This window comes from Sturnus vulgaris, chromosome 14 (assembly GCF_052056855.1).
Source record: "Sturnus vulgaris isolate bStuVul1 chromosome 14, bStuVul1.hap1, whole genome shotgun sequence".
Classification (NCBI taxonomy): Eukaryota; Metazoa; Chordata; class Aves; order Passeriformes; family Sturnidae; genus Sturnus; species Sturnus vulgaris.
This window is the reverse complement of record NC_142256.1, coordinates 9,602,394-9,629,081: the sequence shown is the minus strand read 5'-3', so window position 1 is coordinate 9,629,081 and position 26,688 is coordinate 9,602,394. Positions and strand designations below refer to the sequence as shown.

The 26,688-nt window shown below is 42.4% G+C and overlaps 1 protein-coding gene across 50 annotated transcripts in view; it reads right to left on the bottom strand.

The window, feature by feature from the left end:
* The window catches only part of LOC148222142 (uncharacterized), an 86,744-nt gene that overhangs the window by 35,591 nt on the left and 24,465 nt on the right, over positions 1 to 26,688 (bottom strand). For 26 of the 50 annotated variants that reach the window (XR_015806698.1, XR_015806714.1, XR_015806697.1 and 23 more), the window contains exons 2-3: positions 25,499 to 25,620; positions 741 to 841 (exon numbers count right to left, since the gene is read on the bottom strand). Coding sequence is in view for 23 of the 50 variants with exons in the window: in XM_088173108.1 (XP_088029234.1) it covers positions 741 to 841; positions 25,499 to 25,511 (114 nt within the window). In the remaining 27 variants the exon portion in view is untranslated. Of the gene's footprint in view, positions 1 to 730; positions 861 to 7,168; positions 7,355 to 21,230; positions 21,399 to 25,498; positions 25,621 to 26,688 lie in introns of all 50 variants that reach the window. The other 24 variants (XR_015806699.1, XR_015806703.1, XR_015806716.1 and 21 more) reach the window with 7 other exon arrangements.

Below are 26,688 nucleotides of genomic sequence, written 5' to 3'. Positions count from 1 at the left end.
GCATTACTCCCCATATCAAGTTTTTCTTTTTTATTAGAAGTCCCTGGGTTTGTTTTCCTTTTAACCTCAATTTAAACATCCCCTCCATTGCCATGCTTCATTTTGCTGCAGTGCTGACTGCAGTGTTTCAGGTTCACTGTTCCCCCTCCACGTTTGGGTTGTAACAGCAGGCCAAGATGGATCATAAACTTTATGTCTGGTTCCACTTCTTACGTAACATTTGTGGGATTTTTTTCACTTTTTTCTACCTAGCAAATGCATTATTTCTTTAAAGCACCTGTTCAAGTGCACTGGGATCTGTGAGATAAAGCTAAAATTTAATTTAATTGCCGAATTATTCTTGTGCTGCACACACCCAAGCACAGCCCAGTTTGGACAAGGCACCTCCCCAGAAGAGCTGAGCATTTTGAGGCCGTTTCACACTGTAAGGAGCACACTCTGTGCTCAAAGCTGCTCTCAAAGGGTTTCCTACCCTGCTTTTGCACCGTGTTTCCTTTTGTCCATGTTTTATCCTCACTCCCATTGCTTTTGCACTGACCTCACCTGGAGCAAGGAGGCTGCAAGACCTCGGTGCTCTTTGCTGAAAGAACAATTGATTTGTGCCCTGAGTGTTTCTCAGGTTGTAAAACAGCAAAAAAAGTACAAATGAAGAGCCTCACACTATTTTTCTTCCTGCTGTGTGCAATTGAGCCAGAAAGTCTCCTTTACTCACAAAGAACCTGCAAATTACCTCAGCATACCTGAGCCACCAGCAGCAACACGAAATTGGGAATATTTTCCCCCACTTGTCCTCCTGCTGAGCTCCTCCACAGGTCTGGGATGCTGCCTGCTTCCACAGTGCCTGGTTGGAAACAAAAATCCTGCATGTGAATGAAACACAAAACCTTTGCCACCAAAATATGTGAGTAATTTTTAAAGAACTTCACATCACTTCAGATACTGTGGAGTTGACCCCATCTATCTGTGCAGTCTGAAAGGGAAATAGATTTAACACAGCCAAGAAATAATCAAGGGAAAGCATTTTGGATTCAGCCAAGGATGAAGTAAGGCAGTCTATTTTCTTCAAAGCAAGCTGAGGCCACTGCTCACTACATTCAAATACATCAATTACAGAGAGCTTTAATGGAAAAGGATTAAAAAGTACAAAGGTAAAACAAACAGCATCACTGCAGTGTCCAGGAGGATGAAACAGCTTCCTTCTGTGGTGGGTATGATTACAGAATTGCTAAAAAAAAAAAAAAAATAAATAAAGGGAGGAGAAATGGAAAAAAGGTTTTGTGTACCTTGACCAGAATTGCTGTGACAGGACAAGCCCAGGACACTGCAGCACATGCATTGTGGAATTCAGTCCCAGTGCTCCCAACCTCACTGCCAGTGCTCAGATCTGAGCTCCAGTTCTGGATTTCCTCTTTTCTTCTAGCCAAGGAAGTACATTATTTCCTCAATACAAAGCTTTAGAGAAGGTTATTTTCTCCTTAACTCTCTTCAAATTGTGTCTGTACTGTCCCAGGTCATTGCAAACTGTTTCCTCCAGCCTACTTCCATCCACACTCTCATTTCCAAGATCTGTGCCATTCAGCTCCATCTTCCTTAAAAGTTTTCTATTGAGTTTTTCATATGCCTAATTTGGGCTTAATTCGAGCCTGGGGTAAATCGTTACAACTCAGATGAAGTCAATAGCAGCACAGTGACTTACAGCAGCTTTCTGTCAGTAAATACTGACAAGATTGATCTCAAACTTTTTCAGAACAAAAGATTTCTGAAGATGGATTAAACAACATAAATGCTGAGCTGTTTTGCCAGACTGCAAATGGCATAACACAAGCTTTGTGTGACATCTCTGAATTATCCCTTCGTGGTAATGTTGACATTACATGGTATTGACTCACGGGAAGAAGCTTAAATACCCTTTTAAGTTTTCAAGACTCTTTGACAAAGCAGTATTTCATTAACAAAATGTTAATGGAATCCAGGAAGGCTGAGTCTCCAGAAGAGCCTGCTGGCTGGCCAGGGGATGGGACAGCACAGAGCCAAGCAATCCTGATTTTCAGACAACAGGAAAAGACACATTTCATGCAGGGCACTGCCTGGTAGAGGAGGAAGGACACGAGGGCACTTGCACAGCCCTTCACTGAAGGACTACCACACCTTCTGCTGGAGAAGGCCAAAATAGCACAAATTAGGAAATGCATCACACAAAGTGAACTGGCAGAGACAGCAGGGTTGGCATCAGCTTGGAAACAAAGCTTCTTGCTGGGAAAAGGAGAAAGGCCTGGAGAGCATTGCCATGGGGATCACCTTTGGGTGTTTATGTGCCTACAGCTAAAACTGCTGGCTCCAAGAGTCCTGCTAATCACAGAACCAGTTAGGCTGGAAAAGGCCTCTAAGACCATTAAGTCCATCTGTTAGTGACACAATGGCTCTCAAATAAAGTAGAGGGTTTATATTTGATGGATTTGCTGCTAGGAACAGGTCTTGGCTTTCAGGTTCTTGACCCAGTCCAGAGCAGGGACTTTTGTGGGGAGGCAGGGGCAGCACAGGGGTCCCCTGTCCCCCCAGGACCATGGGGGAAGCACCACAGCCCCAGTGAGGAGCACACCAGAGACTGGGTCTCACCCCAGCCACAACCTCCCAGCTGTGAAAAGCAGAGAGCAGTAGGTGGTTTATGAACAACCACTCACAGATCTTTTTATCCAAAAACTTGGAATTATCTGTAATGCTCAGGACAGAGCCATGCTCCCAGCACCATCCCAACACTGATCTCTTTAGAGAAACCCTTTGTAAGTCAAAGGAAAGGTGAGAGACCTTCTCAAGAGGAAAGTTTTCTCCCACACTGAGCACTCAGATTTTCAAACTTAAGCTTTTGCACCATTTTTTAGGTCTGCAGTTACTTTATGTAATAAGGCAAGTCATTACGAACCAAAAAGTTTGGAAGGGATGGGCACAGAAACTCTAAACCTCTGCCCACTTGACAGCATTTTGTACACCAACAGCACATTTCCTCAAAATGGTTCATTTCATCTGCCCCATGGACTCACAAGGCAGCAAGTGCAAGAGAATAATGTAAAAAAAAAATAATTAAAAGTTCAGTGCATAAATGCAATACTTGACTGAGGCACTCAAGGACCACCTTGCTGCCTGAAACCACTTCTTTTTAATTGTTTGTATTTCAAGTTGATAAAATTCACAGTAGTAAAGAGAACTTTGCCTGACTTCCAGTAGAAGCCATGATGAGAAGCTGATGGGAAGGGGGGGAGGTCTCTGAGATGTTTGTGTGCATTTGTGTAACATATCAAAAATAAAGAAATAAATTAAGAAAGGCTCACACAGAAATAACAGACTCCATCAAACGTGGCAGGGCTGTGGAACTCAGTTGTACTCGGGTCCTGGATTAAGGGGGAAGCAACCCAGGTTTTAATGAGGGGAGAGCCCCAAGGAACTGCACTCCACACCTGTCACCAGCTCCAGCACGGATTAAAAATGAAGATAAAGATCCTCTGACACATCTGAATGATGGGCAAAGGGCTCATTCCCTGGTTGCAAACAGGCATTTTGGGGCAAAAGCAAAAGCTATTGTCCCCAGCTCCTATGTAACCAAGTGTGGGAAGTGATGCTGATGGTCCCTCCTGTCCCCAGGTCACTGCTCCCCTCACAGCACCTCACCCTCGTGGATTGTTGGTTTGAATTCCAGCCAAATAACCTGTGCCTTGAGAGGTGAACAAGCACAACATCAATAGTCTCATGCCCTAAGAAGAAGAAAAAATGCTCCTGCAGCAAGGGAGGAAAGATTTTGTGCCAGGAGATGATTCATTTTCCCAAGTGCCTTGCTGCTCTCCAAAGGAGAGGAGGAAAGCTGCACTGCCTGGAGGCTGCTTGGCTGCACTGCACCGATGCCAAGGAGTCTGCAAATCCTCTGCTCAGGGGATTTGCTCCAGCACAAGGCAATCCCACCTCTCAATTCACCACCAAAACACAAGAGAAAAGTGCCCAGAGCACACCCCTGGCAGGCAAACCAGCTCCCAGTCTGCCCTCCAAAATCCTCCAGCTAAGAGACTTTCCTCGAATACTTGATGTAACTAAATTGGAAATCAAAGACTGAGGTTCTTTCAAGGATAACCAGATAAAGTCCTTTGGTGATAATGGCCAAGCCAGACTCAACCTCTGCACAGGATGAGCACAGCCCATGAGCAGAGGAGCCAGGTGAGCTTTCAGGGCTCCATATTCCTACCAGTGTGGAAATTCAATAACTCAGTAAAAGAGAAAGGGAGAACACACAGAGCATTCCTCAAAGTTTTCTTGGATAATACCGTAGGTTTCAGTATAAAACAATTTAAAGGACTTTTAGAAAAACCAAAATTCAAGGGAATTCGAGGGAGAAAGACATTTTGATCTTGGCTGCAAAGTGTGGCACTTGCTCAAGGACACTGAACTTTGTGATCTCTCCGGGGTCACGAATTTTCCACATGAATTAACAGACGTCCTTTGAGCCACAGAGACCGAGCAGGATTTTTATCCCAGCTGAAGATCTGCCCCACGATGTTCACATCCCATTGCCAGGAAAGCATCTCCCACCCTCCAGATAGCCTTGGTCAGAGCCCTCTGTGAATAAGCACTTTATAATGTGAGACACTTGCTGTGCAGTGGGTCACTGGCAGCGGGGTTGAGAAAGGGACATTCACATCTGAAGTCACAAATCTCCACAGTCAACGCTGAAAAAATCAGCTCTGTCTCAAAGGCTCTTACAGACCTAAGAGAATCAACAAGAACACATTGCTGCAGTGTGTCAGCAAAGGTTTGGGAAAGCTGGAGACCCCCAGGTTTTGGAAAATAATCTGTGCATGGCACGAAAGTTTCTCTCCTTCTGAACCTGAGACAAACGCAGGTTGTGTTTGTCATACTCTCAGAAAAATCTCTGTCATCAAAATCTCTCGTTCTCATTTGAACAGGACAGCACCACTCCAGGGGCACAAAGACAACTGGAAGGCAGCAGTTCTGCAGAAGGGACATTTTACTCCTGAAACTCCACTGTGTGCCCCTCGTGATTACACACATTTCTCTCCATTCTCTACACTTGCACCCATTATTTTCCTTCAGCTGCTACATTTAACAAGTGCTGTGACCATAAATTAAAACAAACAAACAAACACTTCAGAGACCCCCCCTCAAACAGCAAACTCAACAATAATTACAATTGCATTAATATAAAACTCACCAGACACAACTGGCACCATGCAGGAGGATTTTTCTTTCCCAATCCTAGGAAGGAGTTTAGTTGAGCAGAGCTTAATTTAACTGAGCTGAGCTATTGCCCACCCTGCTTCCTGCTACTCAGGTGCCCCAAGGAAAACATTCATTTCTCCAGAAAGAAAACACCTGTGTAGTGCCAGGCACTGAGGTGAGAGGGTATTTACTATCTCTGTGGGACAGTTCTAGGAATCAGCCCTTTTTTTTTTTTTTTTTCATCTCTGGGTAGGTCTTTAAATCAAAGTTTAAAGAAGTGATAAAAGATTTACAAAAACTGATAATCCCAGCCCAGACACCTTCCAATCATAAATACTTGTCCTTCTTAGCATAATATGCAACCTTCAATACACTGTTGTTTCAGGCACGTTTAGGTACCCTATAGAAATGACTTTATGCTGCTATTATTCCTAAAGAACTTCAGATGGGTTTGGATCCATCATCATTCATCATGTCAGCCCCTCTACGGGTAGTTACACACACTTTGTCTGCTCGGGTTTATCTAATAGCCAGCCTTGGGTTTTATTAATTTCCACTGGTTTGCAGAAACTACAGAGCTCCTACACTCTTTTATAAATTATCTCTGAACTTGTAATCATTTTCCATGAAAACCCAGCAGTGCTTTAAAGGAACTTCAGCTCTTCCAGGGCTGCTACTTCCTTAAGAAGGGCATCCCAAATGCCTGATGTGGTTTGGATTTCTCTGCTGTTTGTTTGCTGGAATTTAAACTTAAGGAGAAGCAATTTTTGGGTGCTGCTGAAAAATGGATTCCCAAGGGCAAAGACCTGATTTGTGTGGTGGGTTTTCCTCATCTTGAATATTCAGCAGCCTGAGTTGAGCTCAAACACTTTACTTGTCAATTTTGCATCTGTGGGATTAGGGAGCATCCCTATGGAAGCAGAGAAAATCTGGATTTCCCCTGGCATGACTACCTTGCCCAGAGAAGCTGTGGCTGCCCCTGGATCCCTGGAAGTGTCCAAGGCCAGGCTGGACATTGGGGTTTGGAGCAGCCTGGGACAGTGGAAGGTGTCCCTGCCCATGGCAGGGGATGGAACAAGATGATCTTTGAGGTCCCATTCAACACAAACCACTCTATTATGGTTCTATGACTGAGGAAAGAAATTTCTTTGTGTACTATTGATATATATGTGAAGATATACAAAATACTGCTTATCTATCAGGCATAAATCACATTTTAGACGATGTGTTACGTTGCTACAATTCTAGTTTCTGTACTTTCAGTTGAAATCTCCTCAGTTCACTGCCAAACCCATAATTGTTGATTTAACAGTTCTGCTGCAGAGAAAGAAAAGGAAAATAGAACAAATATTTGGTGTGTGTGTGTGTATATATATATATATATATTCAGAATATTGTATATCTTTCCTCCAGAATGTTTATTTATTCTGTTTTATAGAGGATTTCTCTGCTCCTCAGTGAGATTTTGCTCAGTAACAGGCAGGTGTAGACCAGGACAAGGCCAGGTGCAGGATGCAGGGAGGGAAGGCTGCCATGGCACCCAGAGTCCTGGCCATGGGCACAGCCACTGTCCCGAGGCCACACAGGTCCTGTGTGGCTTCCACAGCATCAGTCCCACGAGCCAAGGCTCCAAAGAAACAGCTCCTGCTCAGGATGGGGACCCCACTGGGGTTTCCTGGGGTGTGTGACCCCTCAGCCTCCCCTGACACATGTTCCACCCTGGGAGTCTCTGCTGGAGCTCATCCCTGCCCTGGCAGCTCCAGGGGCACAGAGTCCCAGAGGTGCTTCCCATCTTCAAACACCTCCCTTTGGAGCACTCCAGCCACCTGCTCAGCACAGTAAAATACCCAACCCAGTTAATGAGGCTTCTGCTAAAATCATCCCTTTGAAGTCCCTCAGACCACGACAGCAATTAACTCCAGACCCATCCTCATTTCTGTTGTTTTACCTCAGATCATTCAAGATCAACATCACCGAGGGTGCAAATTATTTCCCTGCAGAAGCAGTGAGGGAATGTCTCACATCCAGCAGTTCCAAAGTGACCTGACTGCAATCACAGCCACAACGTGGGGCTCCTCCAGTGTCCCTGGGCTATTCCAGGATTTTTAATAATCTCCCTTCTGCAGACTGAAGCCTGTAAGGAAATTCATTCTGCTTAAGAATGGATGCATTTAGGGATGAATCTGCTGTAGGTATAGAGAGGGTAGGTAAGGATGGCATCACAGGACAACAAAATACACAAATGGGATCATGAACTGTGGCACTTCTTAATAAAACTGTCCCCAAGCACATTCCACTTCAGCATCACATGTGCATATGGATATTCAAAAGCTTTTCCCCAAATGTGCACAACGTGGATTATTTCCACATTGCAAATTGCTTATAACAATGCACATTAAAAGCAAATATAACATCAAGTGGACTATAAATAGTATAATTTTGAACAGGAAAAAGGATCTAACTGAAATATAAATTTCTCCACATTAGAAATGGGAGAAATAATAAACGAGGAAGATCATGAGCAACAGATACACAACCAGAGGTCATTAGTCTAAAACTACCCTTGGAAGAAACTTCTTCAAGGTTTTCTGTTTGCTTTATTTCTGTTTCTGGCTTTTTATTTGCTTTGGGTTTTGTTTTTAAAGCGAGCAAGAATAAGGATAAAAGGAAACTAATTCCCCACTAAAGGGCCTCCTACGGCCAGAGCGGGAAGACCTGCTGGCTCCAGGAACCTCTGATGCCTTAAGTTTTAGCTTTCATATTTTCCAGATTCTAGAAATTAGAGTATAACTCTGAACTCCCTACAAAGTGTTCCAAGCTCTCCTCCCAGCTCAGGCACACCAAACAATCCTTTTCCAGCCCCACAACCAAGGACAGCTGCAGCTCCAGCCCCAAAAAGTGCAAACAGCAGAGAATGGAGGAGAGAATCTGGGAGGATGGGACTGCAGAACCTGGAGCTGGGATTGGATAATGAACCCAAGATGGAAATGGACCAAAACTGATAAAAGTGTGAGAACTCCTGACTCTGGGTCCATCGTGGGTGCAGCCAGGGCTGGGCTCTTGTGCTGCCCAAGGTGAATCCTTTGAAGGATTTTAATAAATCCCTGCTTTATTCCTTTAACTCTGCCCAGCCTCTGTCCCAGGGAGCCTCTCCAGGCATCACCTCTGCCAGGGGAGGGGACACAGCCCCCCAAAATGGGGCTCCAGACAATGATCCACACTGGTGGCACCATGGGAAAACAGCAGAGGATCCAAATCCTTCTCCTGCTCCGTGTCTGAGGACATTCCCTGCACACTGATCCATCGGCCAAGACCGCGTCTCCCAAAATCCGAGGGCAGAACACGGCACTCCCCAGTTAAAAAGGAAATGGTCACAGCCTGGAATTCTGTGAGAAATCCCAGTATTTCCCCCAGTGCGGGAGGTTAAATTTTCTTAAAAGATCCCTGAAAATGTTCCTTAAAAATTCCGGCAAAGTTGAATTTGGAAAAGCGTTTTATGGAAATGTTCCGCTTTAATGAGGTGCAGTGGGAAGCTGAAAATGTTCCAGTTGCCCAACAAACAAAGTGTTCAGAAACAGGAAAACTACACTATAAATAAATACATAAACAAACAAAAAATACAAGAAGGCTGAACAAACTGAAATATTTCAGCATCATCAAAACGAAACACCTCAACATTATACCAACAGAAATGGAAGACAAATGGTGCACTGGAACATGTTTCCTCTCAAAAATCATTACAGTCAATAAAATTCCAATAGGAAATTTCATTTCTTTTCAGACTGGGGTTTGGATTCTGAGCTGTTGGAACAGGCTTTGACTCCTTTTTCCCCAAAGAGAATTGCTGCCATCCCGACCTCCTGAGCAAAGGTGATGCAGGAGAATGGAATTGTTACTCATTCTTACTGAGGGAAACCTATGTTTTCTAGAAAATTGGTGCTCTTGGCTGATTTCTCAGCAAAAATGCTTTAAAGGAGAGGTAAAGCAAAGCTATTGTTACCCAGACTTTCTTCCTGTAAGGACCCATCCTACAGTGCATTTACTGGTAGGCTCTGAAATACCATAAATCATTCTGACAACGTGATACTTGTCAAAATAAAGGCATAAAATACATCTTGGAATAAAATCTCCTCAATCATATTTATTTGTTTGCTCGCTGGTGCCATTTGGCTTTTCTCAGTGGGTTTCCCAGTCGTTAGGGGGAATTAGTGAGATTCTGCTGGAAAAACAGCCCCATGTGCATATTCACACACTGAATTTCTGCATCCAGCACTGTGCACTCATTCAAGAGAACTAAAAATAAAGCTTTCAAAGGACACTTCAGCTTTCCTGCTGTATTTTTTTTCCCCCTTTTCCAGCTTTTTTCCCATCCCCCTCACCAAATATTCCACTAATGCTCAACGGTGGCGTGGTTTAAGGGAGTCCTGCATGGAAAGCTCCTTCAGCTGCTTAGCCCAACAGCATAAATTTGATCTCGTAATTAGTATTCAGCTCAGCATCTTGGATAGAAACCAATGTTACAGCCAAGAGGTGGTTTAAATCACATAAATCATAGATCAATGACAGAACTCTAAGCACTGGATAGATTACAAAAGTAAGCTTTAGTTAAAAATAGATTAACCATTTCCCTGCAGGAATTCCTTCAAAAAAAGCCCTGAATATAAAACAAATAAAATTAAATCTGATAATTTTTTTTCCTAATGTATGCATATACTAGATGAATTGTTCTTTCCCCTGACAGTTACACACTGATTAAAGAAATGTGTTAACACGCTATTTCAATGGAAAATATTGTAAATTGTGGGGACTTTAATTTTTTTAATGAGCCTTTAATAGCCAAAAAGTACATCCCAGCAATATTGTGTACAGCCAGGCTTATAGGACATATCCCAGCAGCTCACAGATACTTCTTCAGCTGCTGGTTTTATAAAAAGGGCAAAAAATCCTTCCCAAGCCAAGAAAAATGTTTTTAAGGAGTGTTTTTAAAGTACTTTGGGTTTTAAATTTTTCTAAGGAAGCACTCAGTCATAGGAAGCATCACAAACCATCAGCTGTCCTGGTTAAATGCCCAAGGGGGCACTCAGCATCCTGGAGGATTGTGCTCAAGATCACCAAATTGTCAAAAGTTCAAGGGAAGAGGAAAGATGAGGCTGAACCTCTTCTCCTTGACTAAGGAATGCAGGAGGGTTTGTGTGCTGCAAGGTCATTCTGTCAGTGTAAACCCCAGACTGAGGTGCTCCAGGACAGACAGTGTCACCCAGGAATCTGCCCTGCAGCCTGGGAGCTGCAGATAGAAATTAAAAATGTGATTCTGCTCCTGTACATTGCACTGTGCTTGCCTTCCATCAGGCCACATATTATTCAAAAGCAAAAAAAAAATAAAGAAAAAAGTATTTAAAACAAAAAGACTTTGCAGCATCTGAAGGACAATTTCCATGCAGGTCTGGAATAACAGCTCAGGTTCCTCCTGGTGACCAGCACAGGGAAAGAGCCTGGAAAACTCACATGGTCCAAGGCAGCTCTGACCACACTGGAGAGAAAAAGCAGCCTGAGCATCCTCACCAACCCTGCCACCTTCTGTGCTCTTTTCCAGGCTGGAAATGCAGCTTCAAATTAGTAAATAAACAAAGAGACAGAAACCCAAACTTTCCTACCCCTGGACTAATAAATTATGATTGAATGGAGAACAGAAAATACAGAAACTCACCCCAATAAAAAGTTGCACAATTCTTCAACTAGTAAATAACTTTAATAGCCATGATAAAGTGACGCCAAACTTCCCTATCTTTGATACCTGGTTGTATATTTAACTTCCTACGGATGACAAAAATGTGAACGTAATTGGTGTTGCCACAGCTCGAATTTTAAAAAAATAAGTAGTGCTGCGTTTATAGACATTAACATTTGTTTTCAAATACTCCAGCTCCTTCAAAAAGAACATTTTTAAACTTTGAGTGCTTTATGGAAATGACTACTTTCAATTTCCAAGGATTTTTTTTTTCGGCATAAGAAGAAATAATAAAGCGAGCTGCTCGATGCTTATTTGAGGAACAGCATTCAGATTTCAAAACTGGCTCCCTGTGTGATAGAAGACTGCAATATATGCAATCAAGACAGAGATTCAAACAATAATAACTAGCAGAGGCTCCAGGGCATTGCAGAATGTGTCATTTACTTCAGCCCCGTTCCTTTAAACATCAGTCCTACGAGTAGTTCAGTGGAAAATAGATGGGGCTGCTCTTGTAAGTATAGACTATTCGTAGAGGGAAGTTTTCAAAGGCTCTGCATTTTCCAAAGTGCTGAAAAATGCATATCAAGTTTAGTAAAACCAAAGAAGGAAAAAAAAAAAAGAGGGGAAAAAAAGATCTCTTGTAACACGCCAAATTGTCGGAGAGATGTCAGGGTTAATTTTTAAAGGCACATTTCCCTCCAGCAACAATTCTCTTTAATTATTTCAATGTGAAACACATTATCAGACATGTTCCTTGCCTGTTCTCAGCTCGCTGACACAAGATAGGTACAAGATGTTCCCTCTCCTCCGCCGATGCTCACACACAGTGCTGGGCACTCCTGGTGGGCAGCTCCTGCTGCACCTCCAGCCCCTTCTACCAAACCCCTGGGGCCACCTCCCCACAGCCACAGCACCAAAACGGGCCAGGAGAAGGTTGAGGAGAAGCCACAGGATTTCAGAGAGTCGCCCTGGACATGTGCATGGGCACCAAGAGCAGCACGAAGCTGCAGCCACAGCACTTTCAGGGTTATCAGCTAACTATAACACACAGGCCATTCCAGCAGGCTTGCATGGGGATTTAGCCGGATTTGGGTTGTTTTTTTTTCCTTTACTTTGGTGTTTAATAGTCATGTAGAATAGACAACAGGTCAGGCAAATCCCAGTGAGGGAGTTACTGGCCCAGCGTAGCACAACGAGCTGCTGCAGGACAGGGTCCTGTTAGATCCTTCTCCAGGAATTCATGAGAAACACTTTCTGCTCCTCCCAAGTGGGAAAGGACACTGCTCAGAGACCCAAAATAAAATATCAGCTCAAAATCACGAGGGACAGTGGTTTCAAATTTAGACATGCAGAAGGAACCTTGATCTAACGCATCGGCTCGGTGTCGCACGGCAGCGTGGCTGGCCAGGGACTCCAGCTGGGAAAGGAGGTTTCTGTTTTCCCACATCATTTCAGACTTGAGAGATATGTATTTAAGGTTCTTAAATATGCCAGAATCACATCAATCTATTCAGCCCTTGTTCTGGTGCAAGGAAAGTTTAATCCTTTTCTTGGGAGGGAAGAGGCTTCAGACCAACTCTACCAGATCGGCTGCAATCTATCGGCCTTTTTTATCCCAGCCCCAGCAAAACTCACTGTAGAGCGAGTCGTGAGATTAAAAGCTTTTTTAAGTTGCTATCTTGGGAAATTTCTTTCAAGGAAATTACTACAAAGCCTTGTTTTAGTGTGTTCCCCTACTGTGAGTCCTACTGTGTTTTTTTAATAAGGAAAGCCATCCATCCATAGAGGTGTATCCTGTTCTCCATGCTTGAGTGTCTAACAGCAGGCACATACAGTAGACACTCTGATGTTTTGCCTCTTTAATTTTCACTCCATAATGTTGGTGCCTGGTTCTCCTGACTGCACCTTTCAGAGCAGTTTAATTATGGGCGTGCACAGAATTTCGAGAGGGGATTTTCAGTGATAATATTCAGATATTAGGGACAAGTTTAATACAGAAAGATAGCCAGATTTTTTTTATTTTTAACCATAAAATAAAATCCTTCTATGCAGTTATCAAGGGATGGAAAGTGAGATAATATTACCAAGGGAAAAAAATAAAAATACTTCAAGGCTAAACCAGAAAAGACTATAGAGATGCTTCATTTAGTGTTTAAAAGATGCTTCATATGGAGATGCTTCATTCAGATATAGAGATGCTTCATATAGATATAGAGATGCTTCATTTTAGTTTTTAAGAAGACAACCTTATGCTAAATATGAAAGTATGGCAGATCCATCACCGAGCTTTCAAGCAAATAGGACACAGCCATAGGTTTCCACACTTAAATTCCCAACCAAATGGAAATAGCTCATGCCACTGAATTTATTAGCCCAAGGATTTTGCCCCTGATTTTGATGAGTTTTTTTAAATTGAGCCAAGCAGCTCCTTGATAAAAGGTTACTGTACCACTCAGATACCAGGCTTGGAATGTTTTTTTTATAATAACAGGCCAGGTACAGGGTTATAAATGAGCCCTGCTCCATTGACTCCAGACAGGGTATGAAAATTGATTCAATGGAGCACCATCAGTCCTCACCAGCTGAGAATCTGTCCCTCTAATCACAACTAAAAAGATTTCCCGAGTCAATTAAAGGCTTGAAGCCTTTACTCGCTCACACAAAATCCCTGCTAACAATGCCCTCATTTAAATCCTAACAAACTGAGCACACGCTCTGCCTGCTGCCATGGGTGCTGCTGGAGATTGAAATCCCCGCTCATCCCAAGGCTTTGGGCTCTTCCCTCGTGGCTCACGTGGGCCAGGATCTCACCTGAGTGCCCCCAGCCCTGACACCTTCCTGCAGTGTCTGGCACAAAAATTAGCACATTCATTATTTCTGCCAAGGGGAGGGAGCACGAGCCACTCGAAGCAAACATGTACCTTTGCTGCCAGAGTGGGAGTACTTTAATTTCCAAATTACACCCATAAATAAATCAAGCCCCAGAAGCTGATAAATGAAAGATTATGAAAATAGTAATATCCCGCAAAATCTTGAAAGGCATCATAATTCCTCAAACAATTATCTTCTGTCATATTTGCGAGTAGCCCATGTAGTTCAAGAACAGAAAATACAAATGTGCTCCTTTAAAATTCATGAAACCACTCATTCTGTCATAAAAGCAGGCATCTTTCATGGCTACTTATTTCACACAGTCTCATAACTAATACTGACAGATACTTGGAATGCAAAAAAAAAAAAAAAAAAAAAAGAGCGCTGGACAAAGAACTCGAGCTGCTCAATTCTTACATTTTTATGCTTGAAATGGAAAATAAAATCATATATTATAGACGGCTGCAGAATTTCTGGTATAATTAAATCAAAATTTGTAGATAAAAATGAGATTGTACAAAGACTGGTGGTGTAGTGCTCCCAGGATTGGGCTGTGCTGCATCCATGACAACAGGATGGAAGGTTGCTTTTAATACTATTATCTTACATACCCACAGCTGAATGCTAATGCAGCTATACTGAGGAAATCAAGTTTCAGATCTGTATCCACTGAACTTACATCCACCAGGCAGGGACTTTAAAAGCCAGGCGAGCACACAAAGACCAATATTATAGCTCTGTCAACTCCCCAAAGGTCACAGATTTCAAAAGGTATACACAAATATTAATTGTCAGGTAGTTCTGTGCCGAGGAGCAGAACTGAGGCAGAAATCAGGTTTTGTGGCCATAATTCCCTGCCAATTTCAGTTTATAAAATGGAGGTGTGGAAGGAAGCAGGGAAGATTAACTGGGATCAGTTCATGTTCCCTGCACTGACACTCGGTGACGTGTCCCTTGTGAACGTTGTGTCAGGAAGGCTTTTGCCTCTTTTCCTCACTGAAGGAGATAGAAAACGTGGAAAGCAGCTGGGCAGCCTTGTTTTCCAACATTTCTATTGACCCAGCCTTGGGGCTCTGGACTCCCCATCCCTGGCAGTGTCCCAGGCCAGGTTGGACAGGGCTTGGAGTAACCTGGGACAATGGAAAGTGTCCCTGCCATGGCAGGGGTGGCACTGGATGAACTTTTAGGTCCTTCAAACCCAAAGCATTCCATAATTCCATCCTGGTTGGGGGACAGACAGAGCTCCTGGTGCCTGCCCTGTGCCTGCACAAGGAGCTCTGCTCTCCCATGGGAATCTCCATATCTGCCCAAGCTCCTTCTACAGTCACCTCCAACTTCTCGATTCATCTTGTCCTGGTTTAGTAACATAAAATTACATATCTACATTAAAGATATCTATTTTCGGTAAGAAAATCATAAAAAATACTGATTTACATGGGGGCAACTGGGGTAGTATTCCTAAAATTACAGAGCTCTGAGCTGTCCTGTGAAATCAAGGCATCCTTTCTCCTCAGTGCCAACAAAATCAAAAGGGTCCTGTGAGTTCCCAGGTGAAGAAGTCCTCCCAAGCCTTGTTCTACCAGAACTGACACCACAGCACTGCTCCATCAGTGTTCCAAAGGGGAGCAAAGCCCCACCAGCACTAGAGCTTCTCCTTAGGGCTCTCACTCAGGGCATTTTCAGACACCTCACACTATTTTTCCTTCTCCAACTCCCCACACTTCCATGTGGAGAACTCCAAACTATTTGAGCTACTGGCCACTTCCTGATAAACCATTGGCTCATCCCCTGAGCAATTCATTTTTAGATGCACTATGAAATTCTGATGCACTGCAGGACTTTTCTGGATCTCTGGGGCTCTGGCTTCATCTCACACAGTCAAGAATGTGGACAAGCAAAAATGCCCCTTTTTTGTCTGAAAGAATTCTTAGAGTTACTGTACAGGAACTAGAGATGGTAAAATAAAGTATATATAAATAAATCTGAAAAAATTAAAGGCAATAAAGTAAACTGAGGCAACTGAGCTAAAATATTGAGAACAAACACTTGTGAAGACTTTGCAAGTCCATCAGATGATCAGAGCAGATCAAGCTCATGGAGTGCAAACCCCTGCAGAAGTTCAGTTCCCCAGAGGTTTTTTTCCTGTTTTTTTTCCTTTTTCTCCACAAAACCATGGCTTCAGCGGGGCAGCAAAAAAACTGCTTCATTTAAGAAAAGCAAAAGGAGGCAACAACACTCACAATGATGAAAGCCTTGGCCTCCAAGTGGCAGAATATCAAAAAAAGTTGTAGCATTTTATGATACTGTAATTGAAAAAAGTATTAAGTTGTTAGTGGAAGTGTATTTAAGGGAAGCCCCACACGTAGATATAATAGAAAATTAATCCTCAGAGCTTAGAAAGCCCCTGAGGATGTGGAATCCATCATGAAGTTACCTCCTGTCCCAGATTTTCTTGTTGCTTGCCTCTGCTGACAACAGTTGTCTTTTCATTAGAGAATTTGATATCAATTTACTCAGACACCAGGGGCAAGAAAGGATTTCACTTTCTTCATCTGAAAGACACTGATGCACAGAATTAGGACTTTGAACGGATGCCAGAATAAAATAGTGACACATTCTCTAAACCCATAACCACAGGTGGTCTCAGCAAATGGTCCAAATCTTCTCAGGGCTGCCCAGGCAGCCACAACCTTCCCAAATTTCTGATGATTTCAGTAGGGACAACCTCCCTGATTGCAAAGATCTTCTTCCAGGCAGCTCCTGTTTCCAAACCAACCCCACAGAGAAATGTCCTGGTTGTTAATGTCCTCCTCCAGATCATCACAGAATAATGGGAAAGGTTGGAGGCACCACTGCTGCTCAGGCAAGATCTCCCTGGAGCACAGGGTGGTGTCCAGGTGGTTCTGGAATCCCATCCTGCTGCAGCACAGAGTGCAGGGAGTGACTGCTCCCAGGGCATCTTCAGGTTTACATCCCTCAGAGCTGGTCTGTCTCTATTTTAAGCATTAAATTCACTTCAGATGGTGCAACAAATAAACTCAGGAAGGGAGTCTACCTCCCCTAATCTGGAAATAGAGCTGGCTGCCTTCTGCTTCTCACTGATTCCACAGCTGCAAGAGCCAATGGGACAAAGCACCAGAAGTGATGACCATGAATATCATGGAGATTTTTCCCACCTGACTGGAAATCTGCTGAAAACTGGGCTTCACCCCAAGCTCCTTGTGAAGCTTTCCCACTTAGAAATGTTTTCAAAGGCTTTGACTCTTTTTCAAACCTTGCTTACATTGAGGGTTTATCACAGAAACCTTCACAATAAAATTGTGGTACAATAACAGGTTCTGCCCCCACAGGAGATCTGATTTGGGTGCTCAGTGAGAGCCCAGGGGCCTGGTGACAGCTCTGGCAGGGGAACAGCCCTGGCTGAGATGTGGAGCTGCTCCCACTGTGCTTTCTGCTCACCCAGAGCTGGGCTCAAATGGGAATCTGCCTCTGCAACTGCAGAGACTTGCAGCAAGCAGAGCTGGTGCTTTGTTACAGCCAGCAGCCACCTAAATTGGACATCTTAAATTAGACAGAGGGAATTTTCTCATGAACATCTCTGCATCTTGGTGGTGGAGGGGTGGAAAATGAAGGTGGCAAGCTGAGAGCAGCAGAGACAAACCCTGTGTTTGGCAGCAGCCACCAGAGCCTCTGTACTCAGCACATCCCTGACCTTCCCTGATCCCTCGCACCCAGCACAGCCCTGTCAGGGTTTGCACTCAACCATGCTTCTAATAAGGCACAAAACCACGTTATTTTTATCAAAAGGCTCGGGGATCAAACTGAGACAAGCAATTTATTCCAACAGAAACCAAGGCATCACCTGAGAATACTCGCATGGAAGGTTTCTCTCCAAAAACAGGGAGTGAAAGGAAATGTGAAGCCATCAGTTGTTGCTGCTCCTCCATCATATTTCATCATATTCCTTTGATGCTCCAGTGAGGTTCTTCACCCTGAACCCCCTCTCAGGCTGGTAATTCGGTACAAGATGTTAAAACCAGCCTGAAAAACTGTGAGACACTGAGCAGAGCTTCTCCTCAGCTCAGCTGCTTCACTGCCCTCACCTCAGCTTCAGCAGAGACTGAACACAAGATCCCCCTTTCCGCCCACAAACCCCACTTTCCACCCATGGGGAAACTCTAAATGCTCCTATTTTATCCTACAGTCATTTTGCAACATGGCAAACCCCCAAACCCATTAATCCAGCTACTTTCAGACCATAACTTCTTGTCCTCACAAGAAGCCGTGGTCCAGGATCAGCTCCATGGGCAGGAGAGGGAGTGATGATCCCAGTAATTGCAATAACAATGCTCAAAACAACTTGATCTTTGCCATACTTGAATAATCTGGGCATGCAGAGGTATAACAGACTAAATATTTTTATTGGATGTTTTAAAAATCGAGATATGATCTGGCCATGATTGGTTAGTATTTATTTCAGGAAAATTGTGAGGTCATGTTGTTTGTTAAATTGGAAATCATAGAAAGGTTTGGTTTGGAAGGGACATTAAAGCTCATCCAGTTTCAGCTCTCCTGCCATGGGCAGGGGCATCTTCCACTAGACCAGGTGGAAAAATCACATTCCTTCAGTCCAAGAGGTTTCCAGCTGCCAGAGGCTAATGCTGCCTTCAACTCAAGTACTCAATTTTCACTTTAAATTACCTCTCTCACATTTTGTTCTTTTTTCCTTAACAGATATCCCTGTTTTGCCAAAGATCATTTGGATTTCTGTTAGCAGGACAGAGGTTTGACCAGACAGGGAGTCACAGGGGCAGAACTGGCTGCTCAGGCTGAGGCTGTGTTGAAAAATGCCCTCCACAAACCTGACACTGGCATTGTCACAGCACCAGAAAATCCCAGTCAGACCCTGCGAACACAGAACTCCCCGGTTCCTCCTCTCTCTGTGCAAAACCAGGCACTTGTTGCTGGGAGCACCAGAGCCCAGCCTTGCCCACCGTGCCCCTCTCCCCTTCCCTGGAAGCTCAGCTCAACTCAACCTTTGCTCAACCACTTCTGACACAGATTTCCCATTTTCTCCGATTTTTACACTAATTCCCTGACAGGCTTTTTCTCGGCAGCATTTGCAGGGTGGGCAGGGCTTTCCCTCCTCCTCCTCCTCCCTGGCAAAGAGCCCATCTGGCATCCATGTGGCAGCTCTTGCTAAGTGGGATCTGGAGGAAAAGTGCCACATTCCCAGTGGCAATCCCGGCCACACCAGCACAAGGACACACAAGGAAATCACTTCCAGACTATTTCATTTTTTTTTTTTTTCCCCCAAAGTGTGGAGCATATGCATAAAATCTCATTTTCCTGCAACTCACAGTGGGGACACTCTTTGCATGGAGCTTCAGGGATGTGTTTTTAAACCTCTCCAAAGGCTTAAGGTCTTGCCTAAACTTGGCTCAAGGTCCTGCCTAAGCTCAGCTCCAGCTGCATCATTCAAGGGGCTCAGTGCACAACACTGATGAAAAGAGCAGGGAAAACACATTTGCTACACCAAGTTACCTCAGTTAAAAGCTGTTTGGGTTTAATCCATCCCATTTAGGACCCTTTGTGTTACAGGGGGAAGGGACTCTATACAAACAGAGTTGGAAAAAAAAAATGCATTGCTCACATTTTTTAAAAGTCGCCTTGGGCAGTTATAAGTTACATAAAGTTGCTCCTGTTCCTGTTGTAGTTGTGCCAAAGTTATCTGAGGTGACGGGCACAAAGTGACAACTCCAAACTTGGGAAAGAAAAATTCCCAAACGGGGCCTTTTCACTTACACAAAATCAGAATATAACCAACAGCCTGGAAATTCTGACACGAATTCACAATTTCATAGCAATCGTGGAAATTATTCTGATTTTTTTAAACAAAAAATATAAAAAAATACTTGGATTTAAAACCAGAGCAATAACTTGCAGATAGCAGAGTGTCAAAGAAACTATTCTTGTTTCCAGTAGTTGCAATCATGAACTTCACTTAGCCTGACACTTGTGTAATAATGTGAATATTTAGCTTTTCTGAGTATTTATTCCTTAAACTCATGACTTCTAGAAATCCTTCAAAATCTATCAGTTGAGAAAGAGAAGCTAAAATGAGAGATATTCTGGGGAAAATTACTCCCTTTTCTTAACATTCTTTTTCCCCCCACACACACATTCCCAATTTCCCACACACATCTTTAAGGCACTGCAATGCAAGTTTGCAGGAGCTAAATCTACGAGAGAAAGCAAAAAGAAAGGCTATTTTAAAACAATCAAGACAAAAATAAAAGTCATCCTTAACTAAACACAATGGCAAAAAAGTTGGACATCTTTTGTGTCTTTTTATGAGCGACAGAGAGAGGAATGATTAAAAATGTACCAAGAGCCCTGAATGCCATTTTACTGTCATTTCCTTTGATTAACCTTCACCTGACCTCAATCCCTGAGGCAATTTCAGTTTCTTTTTGTTCTTCCATTTAAATTCCCCACTCCAGCAGGTGAGTACAGCCCCGTCACTGCAGATTGGTTTGGGGGAGGATTGCACAGAAAATATTGGGTTTTTGGTTTTTTTTTTTTTTCTGGAGAATCATTTGCAAAAACCTTAACAGGGACAATAACGGGTCACATTTACTTCAAAAGTGGGATTTTTTAAATTCTATAATTCCTTGGGGAATTATAAAATGATTTTTTAGGTATTAATTAAAACAGGGTTGAACCAGTCACACCAGTTCCCACCAGTGCAGGAACTTGGTGCTACTGGCCCACCAACCACGTCATGCTGGAAATTGTCACCAACATCCCCAGTGTAAATCTGCAATTTCTGCTTCCACCTGATTTATAAATGTAACATTCCCACTGGAATGGGGGAAAAACAAAAGCCAGCATTAATAAAATCTTTTTAAAAATAGATTATCAACTCTTGGCAGAAGGAATGCATTCAGTGTTTGAACAGGAATCTTACACTGCAATTTTTTTCTCGCTTTAAAACTATTTTCCAACAAGTTTCATGATCTCAGGGGTTGAGTGGAAATCATGGAATGCTGCATACTTAGACTGTTCTTTAAGTGTTAATGGAATAATAAAAAAAAGGACTAATTGGGATTCAGCAAAAAACCAAGACTTGATGGTCTTAAAGGTCTTTTCCAACTGAACGTTTCCAGGACTGTCTATGTACAAAAATTCTGTAAGATCTGTAAATTATGCCTGGTGATGAAATGTTGAGGATTTTTCTGATTCTATTTCTATTTACTACGTCACAAACTGATTTAAGGGATAACCTCCTCACCCATAGGAATTGATGTGATGCTGAGGCTTCTTGGCAAAAATATGAGATTTAACATTCAAATTAAGCCTAGAACCAAAGTGCTTAATTTCAGCTTGTGCTACTGTACCAGCTTACCTTGGGATGAAGAGATTCCTCACCACACATGGCCTTTGTTATCATCCCAAATATATTTTATTCCATAAGCAGAAGTTATGGATTCAATGTAGGCTTTGCTGTTCTCTGCTGTCAGCCCAAAGGGTGATCTGACTGGATTCATAATATCTCAGTAACATGTTGTTCTCTCTAGAGGAATTTCAGGACAAAAAAATAAAATAAAATAAAATAAAATTGTCCCAAGCTGACACAAACATCAGCATTTCTTGCAAACCACCAGGCAAAAAAAAGCTCAGTTTGGAGTAACTGAAATGTTTGTAGGGATGCATAATTTTTCTGGCCTTACTAATTTTCATTTTCTTGCTACCTGTAGATACAAATTGAGATTAAACACAGACCTGTTTGGTTTCAAAATGATAAAATGGACGTCCCTGGCAATATCCAAACTGCTGTTGTAAGGGGGTGACTCATTAACTCTGATCCTCTCCTGCTCGTGATTTTATTCTCCACAAACTGGCCCTTCCTGAGAGCACGAAGGACTTACAACAGGAAAGTCCTGTAGATCTCAGTCACGAACCTTTCATGATCTGAAATATGTCACAATATTCACAAAACACTTAATAGACTCTCTTAAAAATTCAATTTTCTTCACCTGCTCTTCTCCCAGCTGCGTTTCCTTTGCACTTGTGGACACGGCCAGCTCTGGGTTGTGTAATCTGGGACAAATTCCTCCCAGTTTTCCATCCCAACATCCCCACCGGGTTCTCAGGAACGTGTCCAGCCCCTGGGTGACAGAGGCACTCACCTGGGAGAGCAGCAGGCTGTGGTTCAGGGGGAGCAAGGGCATGGGGAGCGCCCGGGGCAGGGAGGTCAGGGGGAGGTTAATCGAAGGAAATGACAATTTGATGGTATGCACGGCCCTGGAGATCACATGTGGGCACTTCCTTGGGAAATATTTAACTGTTTTATCTCTATTTAGGGGGAAAGTAAAGCGCATGGAAACACAGGAGAGGACACAGATGCCTCTTAGCCTGGCACGGGTGGGATGCAGATTCCAGCTGGGAGGCAGAGAGAGGCAAAAGATGCCAGTTCTGCTGGTGGTTTCACTTCCAGCAAACATTTCACCCCCAAAAAACACAGCACAGTGGCTGGGAGGCAGGGAAATTCAATAAACCTCTCATTTACCTTGCTCCCATATTTATCCCAATATTTATTACTCTTCTCCCAAAACAGGTGCTGGAGTTAAGAAGGGAAACTTTGTGGAAGCCTCAAATTTATTTGTGTCTTGTAATAAACTTGGCTTGGCCACATTCCTGCCTTATTTATGTTTCCTTTCCAACAATTTTTGTGCACTCAGATTTTTACTTTCAAGAGTTCTTTCCAAACCTGATTTTAAGCTCGTGTGCAGGTAGAAAGGGATTTTTAAATACTGTCTCCTCAAATATTTAATCATGAAATTTATTCTAGTATTTGTCCTCAATTAATTGGGGAATTAAACCAATACCACCTGACTGATCAGTCACAAATACATAACACAGCCTGAATTCTGATTTCTACTTTTGATTAATAAAAAAAAAAAAAAGAGTCACTAGAAAAATTTTGACAACTATTTTTTCTCCATTCTTCCTACAGAACGAGAAGCAAAATTCACTGAGTGAATTATTAATTCTGAGTTATTCATCCAGCCCTACTAAAAACTAATCTGTTTCTTTTTTTTAAGCATCAAAAAGGTCTTTCAAATGGAGGTTGCAATAATGAAATATGGCAGCAGATCTTGAAACGTGCCCTTAGCCAGGCTGCAGATATGGAAAAGGTTACAGAACCAGAGTTATTAATCCCCATCACTCTGACAATTGATTTTGAACACAGTCTGTTGGAGTCTTTATAATGCAAGATCATAAATGTTCAGAACTAATTTATTGCTCTTTGTTCCACCTGGCAAGAACACAGTCAGATTGAGTTGTGTTGACGCAACGACGCAGATGAGGATTTAAAAAAAAGTTGTATTTTTATCCACATTTGTGAATTTGTTTGCCATACCTGTGTGTGGTTAGAAGAAAAGGATTTAGAGACATTCATGAAGGAGTTAAAAAAGACCACAAAGGAGCAAAAACAGAGGATGAGGTTATGCTCTCTTTCATAAATGGGAAATGTTTGCACAAATAGTCGTGTATTTGAAAGGAAATGGGGAGAAGTCCTTATTTGAATTTGTCAGTATTGATATTTTGGGTTTGCACCCTGTTCCCTGGTATCTCTCAGATTTCCATAAGTAAACATGTAAAAACATTTGTTTTATTCACATATTGACTTCCACACCAGGCAAGAATTCCCCACACACCAGTGAGGGAGATGCAAAACCTCCCATCCTACCTGGCTTTTTCCTTTTATTAATCACTAATTTCAAAGCATGAACCAATTCCATTCACCCCAAAAATTCCTCAGCTTGTCTTTTCTGCTTGCAGTGGTTGCCACCACTCCTGCCCATGCCAGGGAAGTGCCAATCCCAAAGAGGGACAAGTCAGGAAAGGAGGGGAGAAGGATCTGCTTTACAAGGACATAAAACACTCATTTGTAAAGATTAAGGGGTTTTTAAGGATCAAAAAGAATGCATTACAAGAAAGATTATTTTACTAATAAAATCCCATAGACCAGGAATTCCACAAAGGATGAATTACAAGGCTTCCAAAGCCCTACAGAAGCAGAAGGAACTGAAATACGAAAAATAGAGAGAGGGAAGAAAAACAGAGGAGCTTTTCCACATCAAAAATGCTCCTATCCTAATGTCTCCAAAGTATTTTTCCTCAGTAGAAAGACAAACTTGTGAAATTACCATTCTTTTCAAAATAACCACACAATACTTCTTTAATAACACTTTTCCCTCTTACAGATTTTACAGTCCAAGAATATAAACTTCGTCCTTCCATTATCTGGGGGCAGAATCATTTAATTGTCCTGGCAAGTTTATTCTTTTTGAATTCTTATTTTTACCACGATTATGAACTAGGAGAGCTGTGGCTGCATGCTAAAACTGCTGCATTCAAGACTTTAGGCATCTGTATGATATTGAAATTAATTTCCAGTATAAAACAGTTAACAGAATAACCCTAGATAAAGGCAAATATAATATTAATTCCATTCTTTTTGTTGGCAATGTTGTAAAGTCCATTGCTCAAGTAAAGAGCACTTTACTGAGCCAGATACAAATTAATTTTAACATTCTTCTTCAAATAGGAATTTTAAAAGTCAAGTAAAGGCTGCAGTAGCTTTGAAACATTTCAGTGATTGTTTTAATTACCTATCATAGAGCTGTGAGACTGCAGAGGGAGGGGTGCAGAGGGAAGGGAGAACAACACCTGGCGTATTAACAAACGTTTTTTCTGACATAAAGAAGAAAAAATACTTTCCAAGCCCTCAGACCAACAAAAAGCTCAACAAAGTCAACACAGTTTGGGGTTTTGTCAGTGCATTAATGTTGTGATTTTATCCTGGACTACGTGTTCTTATTCTGTCAATAACAACTTTCACTGTTAAATAAACCCACCAAATCTCCAAACATTAAATATATGAATTCTGACAGCTTTAAAGCTTGTTTTTCCACCCAAAGCTGATGCACACGGGGGCTCTACAGCAAAGAAAAGGTCGCTTCACTTTTACTACACACACAAAAAAAAAAAAAAAAAAAAAAAAAAAAAAAAAAAAAAAAAAAAAGTATATTTTCTGTCATTCCGACCCTAAATAGAATTGGAACTGGAGGTTATTGGGACTCCTGGTGGCCTTTGACATCCAGCACCTCGGGAATCTGCAGTGCTGGGGGAAAAAAAAGCCCCCTCAGATGCAGAGTTGTCATCCTCACCCTCCATCTGTGGCCGTGCTGGGAGGAAGGGCTGACCCCATCATTCCACCGTAAACACCGCCGGAATCAACAACAACAAATCCAGAAAGGAGAAAGGAAACGGCGTGTCAGGAGTCAGGTCAGCCCATTTTATTTGCACATGTGTCAGTAAAGATAGAAGGAATCGCTGAATTAAATTAAATCAAAGCAAACCTGCTAATTAAAACAGCTAAAATTATGTTTGTGAAGATGTGTGACTGGTTTCCTGCTTATCTGCAAATAAGCCTCCCCATAATATAAACATGTTTCTATCTCCACTTCATTTATAATAAGTCTTTAGGCAGATTGTAATTAGTATTTTGAGTTTCTAATAGAAGATCTATTGTGCTGCTGGAGCAATATTTTTCCTGACCATCAAAATACTGATTATTTCTGCATCAGTCTCAAGGGTTCTCACCTGTTCTTCTCATGCTGGTCAAAGTCTTGCATCCAATTTATCAGAATCAAATTGGGTATTTGTCTGAACACCATCATCTTCAGAACATATTGCTTGTAGTTAACCACTGTATTCAACTCCACCTACAAGCCAAACCAGAAATTATTACCAGTTCTGCTTGAATTTATCCTGTAGCTGGATTTTCATTCAGCATTTAAAGAATGATCATGATAGGGAATAGAAAAACGGAGTCAAACAGAAGTTTCGAATGTAAAAAAAAAAAAAAAATTGGTACTATTTACAAAAATCAACTTTTTGTTTCTGTTTTACTTATTCCCAAGTTTGCAGTGCATAATTTTATACAAACCCAATTACATAGCTCAGTGATTTACTGGCAAAGCTGGCCAGGAGAAAATTATCTGGCTTTAGCTAATGTGTGTGCCTATTTACAATCAAAACAAACCCAGAGAAAATTGCAAAATGGCCACGAAGAAAGAAAAAATAGTCACGTCAGAAATGCACCAGAGGTGACACAGTTTGCAAGCTGAAAAAAGTTCACCTTGTATTTATTATTTCACTGGATGAACAACAAACTGTGGTTATGGGTACGGGTTCAGCCTCTCAGATCATGCACAATTTATTTACTCCACTATTTACCTTGAAGCCTGGCTGGGGTCTCAGTGGTTTGGAAATTGTGGTGTTTTCTTTTTGCCCTTTTCCATCATTTTTTTTAGGGATTACTTTGCACAGTTGTGTGGGCTCTGCTCACCAGGATTGCTCAGCTGTTTACAGCTCCCCAGGCTCTGAAAAGGTTTGGGGATGCAGGGTTTGGGATGCAGGGTTTGGAATGCAGATTTTAAGATGCAGGTTTTGGGATGCAGATTTTAGGATGCAGGTTTTTTTGATAAAGGTTTTGGGATGCAGGGTTTGGGATGCAGGGTTTGGGATGCAGGTTTGGGATGCAGGGTTTGGGATGCAGGTTTTAGGATGCAGGTTTGGGATGCAGGGTTTGGGATCCAGGGTTTGGGATGCAGGTTTTTTTGATAAAGGTTTTGGGCTGCAGGGTTTGGGATGCAGGTTTGGGATGCAGAGCTCCAAGGCCACAGAGATGTTTGCACATCCCATTAATGGGGGCTGAATAGATTTTGGGATCTTGGAGATGAAAATCATAACCAGGAACACTGCAATAACACCTGGGTGCTATTTATGCT